Raw genomic sequence first — 13,465 nt, 5'->3', positions numbered from 1 at the left:
CCTCGATCGTACATGTCCATGCGCATGACATGGACAGTGCACGTGAAACGAAAAGATTTTTTTGGCGGGTAGTCGGCAAAAAATTAAGTGACGGTCCCTTCGCCGCGTTTGAATGACTGTTATGAGTCATATAATGACGCAGCTAGCTGTTTTCACTTCACGGCGTAAAAATCACACCACACATGCAAGCTCCACGGCCACACACGTACACGCGTACACGATTTCGAAGCTGCAGCCTTGGCCTTGCACTTGCAGGTAGATCTACCGAACAAAACTGCACTGCAGTGCTGGTATTTTTCCTCAGTCAGTTCGAATTATTTTTCTTGCTGTGCTACTTTTACTTTGGAGGTGTTTCTTTCTGGAGTGGACGCCACTCTTCTCAGGGTCTAGTTCTTCTCTTTGGTACAATGGCAGATGCACTTGGTGGCGATGGGGCCCCAATTGGTGGTGTAACCGGCCCAGAGTCGATGTACGTGAAATTAATCTCTTCTGATAACTTTGAATTTTACATCAAGAGAGAACATGCCTTCATTTCAGGCACAATCAAGGCAATGATGAGCGGTCCAGGTACTATTGAAACTCTGGATGGTCGGTCGTGTTCGTGGTCGTGGGTAATAAGCATGCCTTATATTACTCCCGGGTATGTCTGCAGGTCAATTCGAGGAGAATGAGACCAATGAAGTACTTTTCAGAGAAATCCCGTAAGTTATTCTGGCGTATTGAGAACTTTTATTCAAAAGCCGATAACTCCTTTCTCTCCGTCTCTCTCGCTCTCTCTCTCTCTCTCTCTTCTCTCTCTCTCTCTCTCTCTCTCTCTCTCTCTCTCTCTCTCTCTCTCTCTCTCTCTCTCTCTCCTCTCTCTCTCTCTCTCTCTCTCTCTCTCTCTCTCTCTATCTCTCTCTCTCTCTTCATCTCTCATCTCTCATCTCTCATCTCTCATCTCTCATCTCTCATCTCATCTCTCATCTCTCTCTCTCTCTCTCTCTCTCTCTCTCTCTCTCTCTCTCTCTCTCTCTCTCTCTCTCTCTCTCTCTCTCTCTTCTCTCTCTCTCTCTCTCTCTCTCTCTCTCTCTCTCTCTCTCTCTCTCTCTCTCTCTCTCTCTCTCTCTCTCTCTCTCTCTCTCACACACACACACACACACACACACACACACACACACACACACACACACACACACACACACACACACACACACACTCTCTCTCTCTCTCTCTCTCTCTCTCTCTCTCTCTCTCTCTCTCTCTCTCTCTCTCTCTCTCTCTCTCTCTCTCTCTCTCTCTCACACACACACACACACACACACACACACACACACACACACACACCTCTCCCACTCACACGCACGCACACACACCTCTCTCTCCTCTCTCTCCTCTCTCTCTCTCTCTCTCTCTCTCTCTCTCTCTCTCTCTCTCTCTCTCTCTCCGTGTCGCTTGTCTTAAAAATGTGAATGTGTTGTCAGTACGCCCAGTACGATACGCATCTGCTCCTCTACACAAAGCATTGATTTTCCAGCAACTGTCCTTGCCAATTCTCAAGAATAGGGAAAATTGAAATACCCTCAGCCTGATCTTGACTAGTGACACCAAGAGGACATAACCCCCCAGAGTGTGCAACGCCTGATCCAGCTCTGCATAGGGTCTTGGTCGAGCGTAATCGGATCTTCTGATGTCATGCGTACACTCCATACCAGCGCAAGGCCGGTCACGGCTGTCCGCGGCTGACCAGATTACAATATGGCGTCGTTCCACCGGGTTTTAGAGAAGTTTTGGAAACTCGATGCGAATCGGTAAATTATTGTGAATAGTAACAAAACCAAGTTGGTTTTCAGTATGATTCGACACAAAAAACGCAAACAGTTGAAGATCGTTTGAAAATTTGAAAGAGGAGCATGATCTTGTGCTCCAAATGTTTTTCTTTGGAGCGTTGGAAATACAAACACGAAGACAGACATAGCTGTCACCACGCTGTCTTCTTACCTGTTTACGAGGAGACTGAACCTTGGTCCTCGGCTTTCCTCTTCTGTGGACGAGGAGCCAGCGTACTGGCTTCTTTGGTGGTTGTTAGCAGATGCTGCTCGGCGACAACTTTCAGCCTGGCGAGGTCTCCTGGTATGTTTTTATAGATGGCGTTGAGGGTGTTGAGACTGGCGTGCAAGCTCTCTGCCCCTTGCTCCGCGAGCAGGCTAAGACCAACGCCAAGTTTCCTGATGAGCGGCACCGTATGATTCTCTAACAGGTGAAGTTTCGGCGTGATGTTTCCAAGTCGCCGTGTCACAACGTGTCGTCTGCACATACTCAAGAAACGCCGAACTTCAGACTCCAGCTGATCCATCTCGTCTGCTGAAACTGCCTGGCTGTGACTGAAGATAGCTCGACAAGAAGCGTAGCTGTTCATCAGATTCTCGTGTAAAGATGCTATTGTTTGGGCCTCCTCCGCCAGGACTGGACACCTGGACGTGAGGACCGGTACGTGAGCATGGCTGATGGCAGTGACCACGGTGGGCTTCAAGGCTTGGTGGACGTGATTGCCGATGAAAGCACCACCGTGGTACACTTGACGTTCGATCTTGTGGTGTTGGAGAACAGGCTCCACAGAGGCTACGCATGGGCCACTGAAGTCCTTACTGCGGCATAGCTTGGCGATTTCGTCCTTCAAGGCGTCGACAGTCGAAGTGTGTTGCTGGGTCTTCGTAACTGCTGCCGTGCCTGAATGCCATGTCAAGCTTTCAGGCAATCGTGCCTGTCACTCTCATTGAGGATGTCGAGGAAGTGCATGACAACAGCGACAAGGTCTGGAAAAAATACAGTGGCAGCCATGGAGACATCGCCATTCCGCTTCGACATCGGCAGCTCTGTAGCGGTGTAGCTGGGCAGCGTCTTCGTGATGAACTCTCGTATAGAACGTTCAGACTCCAACTTTACTCCGAAGACCTTGAGCCACTGCCGCAGCTTCCTGAATTGGCTCCATGGCAGTCGGAGGTCTGCCTGAGCTCCTCCTGTGCAGCTGATGAGAGCCGCTTCAGCCCAGCAATCATTTGCACTCGAGCTCCATCCGATCCACCACAAACAGACTCTGCAATTCGGGTCAGCTCAGCAGCGCGGCGTTTGAGTGTTGAGGCAGACGCATCGGTTGACGGTACACTGCACTCTGGTGTTAGCTGGTAAACTTGCGGTTTGCCCCTGCCTCCTTCGCCAGTTTTCACCTCCAGCCTGCCACCCTCTGCCCTAGCCGTGACCAGACGTGCAGTGAGGTTGGTTGCCACATTGCCCTTCAACTTCGACGGAGAAGCACTGAGAACCTCAGCCACTGTTGACGATGGGCGCACAGAGCGGATAGGTGTCGTGCTCGGCGGCGGGCTACGTGCTGTGCTGCATGATGGCGTCTCTGCGGGATTGAACGGGCACATGTTGACATGACGTTGCAAGTCATGCAGCGGCACGACTTCAGGACATCCACGTAGCGATGGCTCGTGGAAGTCGCAGTGTATGGACTGGCTGCTGACAACCCTGGTTAGACTAATGCTGGGCGTGCGCATCGATGATGCAGCCATGTCAGCGCTGCAAGATTTGCATGTGTTATTCGTGCTGAGCCATTCGCTTATGCACTCTGCACAACTCGGATCATTGCAGCATGCTGTTTCCAGGATACCGTCTGCGGTATTCTGACAAATGATGCAAATTTGCACCGCATTTCTGTCTAAAAATCTGTCCCTGTCAAGCGGCAGTGTTGCACGATGTTGTCGCGCTGCTCTTGATTGTATGCATTCTGCACTGATATCTAGACCACTTACACTGCTGGTGGCTGAGTGTGTAGGTGATCCATCATCGCTCTGGTGGCTGGGTGCTGCCAGGAGTGCGGCACCTCGCAATGCTGTGTTCGGTTTTGCATGGTGCGCGCTTGCGCCCCTTTTTTTCTGGCTTGCACACACAGAGCAGTTTGTGCGATGGTGTGGCTCCCATTTGGTGACAGGTCCACAGCCACCTTCACAATGTTCTGCCTTTCTACTGGCTCTCTTTAGGGCTCGCTCGCACAGAATACAGATGTACGGTGGGTGGATGTCTGAGCAATCTTTCGAGATATCATTGCCATGTACATATTTCAGCAGATCACTATATTTTTCCACACTATATCTGGTAGACTGCTGGAAACAGGAAAACTTTCTGCCACCGACTCGGCAGACTTCTTGCAGTGGCGATTTATGCTCATCCATGATCACCCTACGTCCTCACAACAACTGGAGAGTAACACAATTGCAGTTACGATCCAGTAAGTGTGGGAAATACCAAAAGTTTGGGAATATTGCAAACGCAAGTCACACGGAATTGATGCACGTCACGGAACGAAATTTTCTACAGCACCAGAACGGACACTTACCTACCCGATTCCAAATTATCTAAACGATACTCAAATCTGGGGATACTATTTGGGGCACAAACGTTGGCTCAAATTCTGCACGACGAACGTCCCAGGAGAGGAAAACAAACGTCCTCCAGAGACAAGGAAACAAATCGAAGCAGTGGTCGCGCGGCATGTACGCGGAGCTGAGGGAAAGGCAAAGCCGAAAAATCGAAAACTCAGGGCAAACCAAGCTGATTGGAGACGAAAAGTGGCGAAGTCTGTGGAATACTTAGCTGTCTAAAGCAATTCCTGGACGAAAATCATTAATTTTTACGCGTTCTCGGCCGCCATATTAAATGGGCCAAAATCGCGCAAAAAAACAGCCGTGCGGTCTCAAGGCAGGGCACCATTGTTTTTGATTCGAGAGCACCCGCGACTCCCCGGGTTCCTCTCAGATGTGTACGGTATTATGATGCAAAGATCTGATTACACTCGACCAAGACCCTGTGCAGAGCTGGATCAGGCGCCGCACACACTCTGGGGGGTTATGTACTCTTGGTGACACGGCACCACTGGTACGTCCTGCCCTCCGAGTGGTCACGCTGCTCTAGTTGCACACTTACGGCGGCTACACGACCCAGCAGCTCCATTCACACGACCCTACTGTGTAGAATGTAGATTGCAGTGGAGTTGTGACGTGAACGGTCCCCCCCCCCCCCCCCCCCCTGGCCAGTACTGTACTATTGCTGAGAAAGTCAGAGTGCTTATGTTGACTTGCGTTGAGATGATCACAGGGAATATGCGCATTTCGATAGAAATTTGTTGAAAGCAGATGAATGGAGTACTGGAATATACCTGCTGTCATGCAAGCCGGTCTGTACTCAGACTTGCACTATATAGGCTATTCATGCTCCGTTCCAATACGCGTCACGTTTTGGCATTCCACGTACTGGCAGATGTCGTTTTCATGCAAATTCATTCACACAAGCATGTACGTGCGTTTTGTACGGCTGTGCATACAGCTTTTTTTGGACACAAATTGCCGGGAACGGCAGAACGAATCTTGGTACAGGGGTCTTGATACATTGTCGCACCGTGCAACCTGAGCCAGGCATACAGTTGGTAGGCCACTGCAGCTTGCGTACTCAGGGCCGTAGCAGGCGGTCCGGCAGCTGCCGGACCAATATTCGGCCAAAAAAAAGCAAGAGCTCACACATGTAAGCAGATCCGACCGCGAGGCATCGAGGTCGGATCTTGCCGGACCAACCAATATGGGGCTGCTACGGGCCTGGTACTGGTGTTGTGCAACGGTCATACGGACTACGTCAAAGTATGCTCAGCATGTCGTTTTCGTGTACACAGTGACTTCATCGGATGCCAAACGTCAACCCAGCCAGGCCACCGCACCATTGTCAACACGGATATATGTTGAAAGGAAAACTCTAAATGATATGATTTGATAAAGCTGTACATATATACTGCACACAAGCTAGAGAGTAACAATACGCATAAGTCATGTCTGCAGGTTGACCTACCGGTATAACAAACTACAGTGGAGATTGGATATAGTGACAAATCGAGTTCAGCGACAAAATTCTGTTGCCCAAGTCGTTTAGCAAGTCCTTTCTGTACATTATAGATCGGGTATTCCGACCTCGAAAATAACGACAGATCGAATTTACTGACACTTTTTTGGTGCCCGAAGACCTGAAATTGCATCGAATATAAATTATAACGACTTTCCTCTTGTATCCGGCGGAGTGGCATGCATGGGACATGTCTGTGTCACATGCCTGGACCTCTGGGTCACTCCACTCGTGCTGGTCATTGTAGCCGCAGTGCAGCGGTGTAGTTGCTATGCATGACTTTTGGCTTGAACTGTCCATGCAAGACACATGCACATACACACCTGAAACCCATACATATCTGCAATACATTTCCGTCATTTTGATAATGATACATATTGCATGCTAAATGTGAAGATTGGGTTTAGTGACGATCGAATATAGCGACATTTTGTTTTCTCCCGAAGGAGTGTCGTTATATCTGATCTCCACTGTACTGAGTACGAGGTGATCTGCTATAATTTTAATATGTAACAATTTTCATTATGTAACAAATTGAGTAAATTATGCACTCTTCGGGTCTGTCGAAGCCAACCTCAAATTTCTTTTTGGCCGTCTAGAGTTATCCCACCGAGGCTTCAGCTGACAAAATATTGGCGTCATGCAATGTCGGCAAGGTCTGTTGAAGCGAGCCCAATTCTTAGGAATTGGGTGAAATTTGTAAATTTAATATGTGAATGTTGACGTCTCCCAGGTCAGTCATCATGTGTATGCCCCTAAAATCGATAAAGCAATGTTACAAAGTGGTAAGCCTCTACGTTACGAACGCATGGTGGTGATACGTGGTTGGGAAATGTCTTTTGTATTCGACATATTCATTTGTTTATCAGCAGTATTTAACAGCGACTATAGTCTAGGAGCAAGGATAGCCAATAAATCCCACTGTTCTTTCTTTTCGTAGCTGTTGGTCACCCAGGCATTCGCCCATGCCACTCTTGTTTCGATAGAACGTCTCGCGATGATATTATTCTGATGAGCTTCGTACGAGGTCGATTGCCGTGAGACTAATTTTGAGTACTTGAGAAGTAGATCAGCACAACTTCCAGTATTCGTATCACCTATGCAGCCGAGATGTGGTCGATTCAAATGCCGTTTGACGTTGCAGCAGCCGGAGAACTAGTACCTGCACCTTGCCTATCTGTTTTAACAGGTCTGCGAGTGACATTCCCGGGCTTTACTCCATGTTACATAATAGTCCACCTGCTTTCATGGCCTCGAAAACACTGGAGGTAGACATTTTTCTTCTTCAGACACGGCCGACCAGGCCAGATTTTTGGTGAGGGCACGACAGAAGACCAAACTTCAATTTTGTAACAACAGTTGACACATTATGCTCCCGGAAAGTGCTTCTAGATAAAAATTATTAAAAAAAAGAATATTTACCACGTTTATACGTAATTGCAGATCACCTCGTACCTTGTACTCTGCATTCTTTATGATCTGAGTGCTATTTAGCCATTGGCCCCTATTCTGATTCATGGTTGTCCTTTGCTAACTTGGGAACTTATATTCTCCGACCACTCTTTTGTGTGTGTGCGTGTGTATGTGCGTGCGCGTGTGTGTGTGTGCGCGTGTGTGTGTGTGTGTGCTGCTGCTACTACTGCTCAGGTCGCATGTGCTTGCCAAAGTGTGCAGCTACTTCACGTACAAGGCAAAGTACACGAACAGCATTGCAGAGATCCCGGAGTTTCCCATTGCGCCCGAGGTGTCACTGGAGCTGCTGATGGCTGCAAACTTTCTCGACTGCTAAGCCTTCTTGTACAGTGTGTATGCACCAGTGTACATGTATAGCCAAATCACTCGCAACCCTCCTCGTTGGAAACCTGTTCCGAGTCTGTTTTATTTTTGCTGCTGGTCTTATAATGCTTGTGTTTCCCCTCAAGGCTCTAACTGCATAGGTTTCATCAGTTGTGTGTGCTGTCAGTCGTGGAGACTGGCTTGATTTGATTTTGTACAAGTCACTCGCAACCCTCCTCGTTTGAAAACTGTTCCGAGTCTAAACTTCCGATTCAGTTTTATTTTTGCTGCTGGTCTTGTAGTGCTTCTGTTGCCCCTCTATCTGCATAGGTTTCATCAATTGTGCGTGCTGTCAGTCGTAATGCTTGTGTTTCCCCTCTAACTGCGCAGGTTTCATCAGTTGTGTGTGCTGTCAGTCGTGGAGACTGGCTTGATTTGATTTTGTACAAGTCACTCGCAACCCTCCTCGTTTGAAAACTGTTCTGAGTCTAAACTTCCGATTCAGTTTTATTTTTGCTGGTCTTGTAATGCTTGTGTTTCCCTCTAACTGCATAGGTTTCATCAGCATAACTGCATAGGTTTCATCAGTTGTGTGTGCTGTCAGTCGTGGAGACTGGCTTGATTTGATTTTGCACATGTATTCCTGATCATTCTGTGTGGCTTGGTAGCCGCCACCTCTTCACTACATGCGCTGGCGTGGATTGCCGTGGTGTGGCCATGTTCTGCCTTCCGAGTTTCACGGTTGCAGAGGTGCCTATGCTCCCTATCAGGTGGGTGATCTACTGGTTGTGTTAACGTTTTTGAAACATTGTGGGCTACATGTCAACATGCCGAAGAGGAGAAGAGAAAATACATGTACAGTATGAGCAAAAAGGATAGACTACTCACATAGCATTCACACACATACATGTACACCCACCCACATACCCATGCGCGTACTCCTTACTTCACCCTCTCTGAGTCTCACATTAATATTTCTCACCTCCTCATTATATTCTTTTCTCTTCGCCCACCCCTGTTATTAGTTCACACTTCTCTAGTCTTTCGCACCTCACCTTCTTTTCTCCTATTTTCTTTCACATGGTGCATTTCGTACTCTTCCACGTATATATTGTTGTTTATTGCTAGATTTCATTAGTGAGACGTATTTTCCTGATGAATGTCTGTAGAAAACTTGTTAGGAAATTGTATTATCCATATTAATTTTTTTGTGTTGATTACTACGTCCAATGTCCGCTTCGCTGATTCTGCTGATTGCCATAATAGAGCAAAAAGGAGTGGGGAACCGTCCATTGAAACAATGAAAATCATTTCAGAGTGAAACAAAGGAAAGACAATCATGTAAGCAGTATATTGCTTTAAGTAATACATGATGTCTTTCCTTTGTAAGGTCAAGAGCATGTAACCGGTTTCATACAGCCAATGGCAGTCGGGTCCTGGAAGTCTTCAGACTTCACCATTGCATTGGAGTATGACACCTTCCATGTGATCAGATCCATCAAAAGCTGGACCAATTCACAATGATCACCATGACCACTGGAACTCGAGGCAACAGTTGGAGAATCACGACGGGATGGAAGTACCGTACATGCAACAGTTAGGTGTAGCAGGATCAGTACGTAATGGAAGCTGCCGCTCAGTCGGCACTGTTGCCCATGATGGGAGCGCTGGAGATCTGCAGCCGGTGTGGTGCGTCTGGCCGAAAGACCAGCCCTATTAAAAATTTGATAATAATAATAATAATAATAAAGTGAGTGGCATGTGTGGGGAACAAGAGGAGGTCTTTGGCAAGGCGGAGTGCGACTGGTTGCAGCAATGCCTTGAGGGCGGTGTTCAACTAACACAGTGTGATTTAGGCTGGAGAGAAACAGATGCATAGGCAAGAAGGTGAATATTAGGGCGGGTGGATGGGGCCAAGCTGTTGGTGATGGGGGGAGATGATTCTGGACTGGTGTGAGATATGGATGGCTGTTGCAATGGACAAGATTGGATGTACGAAGTACTGCATCACAGTTTCTTCATAGACACTCACTCACTCACATGTCAAGTTATCCTATCACTGGGCTCCATATACTTCATAGTGACCGGAAATAAATAATTTTAGTGGGTCACGACACAAGGGATACTAGATCTCCATAAACACACAATAAGACAGAAATTTGGTGGATTTCCCCTGATTTTACTAGTATTCAGTTTTCATCCTTCGAAGTAAGTCTGAGGGACTGAAAAGGGAGCAGTCTGAAGAAAATAATGACTGTCACCACCAGGACTCGAACATGGACCTTCGTTACTACTAGGACCACGGTGCTCTGACTACTGAGCTATGGTGTAGTTGCCATCCAGAGACCGTTAAACTCTTCATACTTTGAAACTCACGCTTCCTATGAAACTACATAGGCTGGTGGGATGCAGCCTTCACTGTACCCACACACTTCAGTTCACGCACCAACTAGTGCACGGGATCCCCAATTTTTTTTAAATTCAACGCATCATTGCACAGTGAGGAATCCGGCCACAAAGCCTGCACAAGCCGCGTGACACATGCACTGTCTGACTGTATATTATCTCGTTACCTTGGTGGACTGTTAGTCATAACTAGTAACTTTAAAAGAATGAAGTTGAAGACACCACTGCAGCTGTACTTATGGTTGATAAACATGGTGGTAAAGACACACCTGGCACTATGGCGGTAAACACACGCCTGCCCACACACGCTCTCTAAGCTGCAAAGTTCTGGCACAGAGCTCTCCTTCTCACCACCACCACCATCAGTTCGTGCCTGGCGCCTAGTCGCCATAAGTACAGCTGCAGTGGTGTCTTCAACTTCATTCTCCCGAGTCAAGCTCCGTATGAAGACATCCAAGAAGAAGATTGCCTGATGAGTCCAGCAGGGACGAAGCGTATGTCGCAATTGAGCTATGTCGTTGCTGTGTCATCTTCTATGTGCCATGCGCTACTTGATGTACCAGCCTGCTGTGTCGGATACCGCCAACCGTGCATCGACTAGGCGCCAGGCGCGAACTGATGGTGGTGGTGGTGGTGGTGAGAAGGAGAGCTCTGTGCCAGAACTTTGCAGCTTAGAGAGCGTGTGTGGGCAGGTGTGTGTTTACCGCCATAGTAACTTTAATATACAAAAAATTTGAGCACGGAGTGGTGCTTTCTTGCAGGTTTGCCGAGTGGACGGTTCGATGGACTTCTCCTGTGCTCTGGATGGCGGTCGTGAGTCAGTCAAGTGAGAATTCAAGTCGGCAGGAAAGACGCAAGCTCCCATGTAGGGAGCAACACACAATTCCCCAAGTATTGCCGAAGTCGCACCAACCTCTTCTTCATATAATTATAACATTTTAAATAATTATAATTTCTATTATGGTTATGCATTCTAGCGCTGTAGGAACATGCCAACAATTATGAATACTCTGAAACATGTAATTTTCGGCGAAACTTTAATTTTGGTGATTTCAGTGGTAGAGAAACCACACATAAATTTAAATTACACCTAGAGGCACTAGAGTATACACCAGCGTGTGAAGGGAATGCTGATCACCCAATTCTACATGTACGTGACCGGAAACCTGGCAGGTCCCTGGCACCGAAATTTTAAAGGGGAAGTTAAGGCAAAAATCAAAATTTCACCAGTTGTAGTCTTCGGGGTGCTGAGTCGAATGGTCTTGGTCCGAGAAAGCTGAGACGCTCCCTTCCTACTTGAATCCCAATCGAACTCGCGCACTTCCACCGAAACTGGGTGACTGCGCCCTACTAGATGGGGATTTGTATGCAAAATGTCACTAAAAGCGCCATTTCGTTCTTATAAAAGCACGGATGACCGCGATTGGCCCATATGTTGTAGTCTTTTGGACGCTGAGTCGACTGGTTTTGGTCCGAAAAGGCTGCGATGTAGCGTTCCTCCTTTATTCCCAATCGAACGTGGTTGAACAAGCGGTCACGTGCTCCTGGGTGCCCAAATCACCTGGTCACCACGCGACAAATTTCACACCAAGGTTCAACTCGAGTTCAACTCGAGTGACAGGAGTGCACCCAAAAAAGGTCAAACAGGCTAGTAAGTTGTACCCTGCAGGCACGGTGACCAGGTGACTGGTGTACGCAGGAGCACGTGACCGCTTGTTCAACCATGTTCGATTGGGAATAAAGGAGGAACGCTACATCGCAGCCTTTTCGGACCAAAACCAGTCGACTCAGCGTCCAAAAGACTACAACATATGGGCCAATGGCGGTCATCCGTGCTTTTATAAGAACGAAATGGCGCTTTTAGTGACATTTTGCATACAAATCCCCATCTCGTAGGGCGCAGTCACTCAGTTTCGGTGGAAGTGCGCGAGTTCGATTGGGATTCAAGTAGGAAGGAAGCGTCTCAGCTTCCTCGGACCAAGACCATTCGACTCAGCACCCCGAAGACTACAACTGGTGAAATTTTGATTTTTGCCTTAACTTCCCCTTTAATGCACCTACATATTTTACAGTACTCCCTGGTAACAGCACCTCAAGCCGTGAACATGGCGAAGGAGCTGCCTCGCATCCCCGCAGATACGCCCTTGACCTACAACTACATTATGTCCTACATGTAGTTTGCCAACAGGTTCAGGTTTCAGGTTGTCATGAACATGTCCAAACAAGCAGCAGACCAGTTAGGCAGTGATCATGGTGATCGGACAGTTTCATTGGATATTGCAAACAGATGTACACTCGGACGTCTCTTATCCGGGCAACTTGGGACCGGGCACGGCCCGTATCTCAGATTTGCCCGTATCTCAGGATAACTCATCTACCATGATTGTATCATATCATTTTTGAAGGAGTTTATTTGGAATGTATTGCACATGTTCAGGATTCAAAAGGAACCCATTGATAAAAACGTGTGGATTACACAGGTTGGCAGTGAAAAATAGGCACTTCCACCTATGGAAAAAAGTTCAACACCCCCAAATTCGAAGCATTTTTGCCATAGGAACTCAAGCTGAAGGTGCCCGGTAGAGAGACGTGCCCGTATCTGAGGCGTCCGGATAAGAGGCGTTTGAGGGTACTGACTCCGAATGAAATGCAAATTTAGATTTCTCTGGATCTCAACCTTCCCCATGTAGGTCTACCCTGAATTTGTCCAGCTAGCCTCTACTACTAGCTTCTATCAACTGTACATCAGATTGGAATGTTTCACCAAACTTATTCCTGCAGACAGATGCGCTACCCCATTATGATTGTTTCATTTGGGCTACATGCGAACTGTGTTTACCATTATTATTATTTTTTTGCCAACAAGGCAGGCAAGGCGGAACCAGTCTGGTGGGCAGGCCCAGACAGATTCTGCTCCGCTCGCCTCGATATTTTGTCGAGACTGGCACAAGAAACTCGATGCTCCGGAAAAACGTGTATTTTATCCACTTCCCGTACAACGTTTCATAAAAATCGCAGGGTCGGTTTCTCAACACGGGTTTCCACTGCACGTGTCCATTAGTTCTTCCAAAATCACGCCGGCAATTTCCCCGGCTTTGCCGGCAGGATCTCTCTGGGCCTACTGGTGGGTCAAGCCGTGGTTGGACCAGCATTTTTGGCCACCAAGGCACCAACACGTGTTTACTGCTGATGAGGTCATGTGTGTACCCGCCATATCCCCGCCATATCATACACAAAGTATGAAACTAAGTAAATAAGTTACTTGAAAGGTTAGGGTATGACCGGACCAATCAAAAACTACGTCCGCCGGTTCTGCAGGTTTTTTGATTTTAAAATCTTACAATTTCTTACATGA

At 47.6% G+C, this 13,465-nt stretch overlaps 1 protein-coding gene across 1 annotated transcript; it reads left to right on the top strand.

The window, feature by feature from the left end:
- The first annotated feature begins 282 nt into the window (after positions 1-282).
- On the top strand, positions 283-8,386 carry LOC135805192 (elongin-C-like). The gene is made up of 3 exons (XM_065319197.1): positions 283-567; positions 653-701; positions 7,576-8,386. The coding sequence occupies exons 1-3, from the start codon at positions 408-410 to the stop codon at positions 7,715-7,717; spliced, it is 351 nt and encodes a 116-aa protein (XP_065175269.1). The 5' UTR covers positions 283-407; the 3' UTR covers positions 7,718-8,386.
- Positions 8,387-13,465: the final 5,079 nt, after the last annotated feature.

This window comes from Sycon ciliatum, chromosome 1, assembly GCF_964019385.1.
Source record: "Sycon ciliatum chromosome 1, ocSycCili1.1, whole genome shotgun sequence".
Lineage (NCBI taxonomy): Eukaryota > Metazoa > Porifera > Calcarea > Leucosolenida > Sycettidae > Sycon > Sycon ciliatum.
The sequence above is the reverse complement of the archived record's forward strand: the minus strand, read 5'-3'. Positions and strand labels throughout refer to the sequence as shown.

Bases quoted from the DNA above. Each gene is read 5' to 3' on its own strand.
- LOC135805192 (XM_065319197.1), top strand. From the start codon at position 408: ATGGCAGATGCACTTGGTGGCGATGGGGCCCCAATTGGTGGTGTAACC. The intron at 568-652 runs GTACTATTGAAA...GTATGTCTGCAG, and splicing joins GGCAATGATGAGCGGTCCAG to GTCAATTCGAGGAGAATGAG. The intron at 702-7,575 runs GTAAGTTATTCT...ACTACTGCTCAG, and splicing joins GTACTTTTCAGAGAAATCCC to GTCGCATGTGCTTGCCAAAG.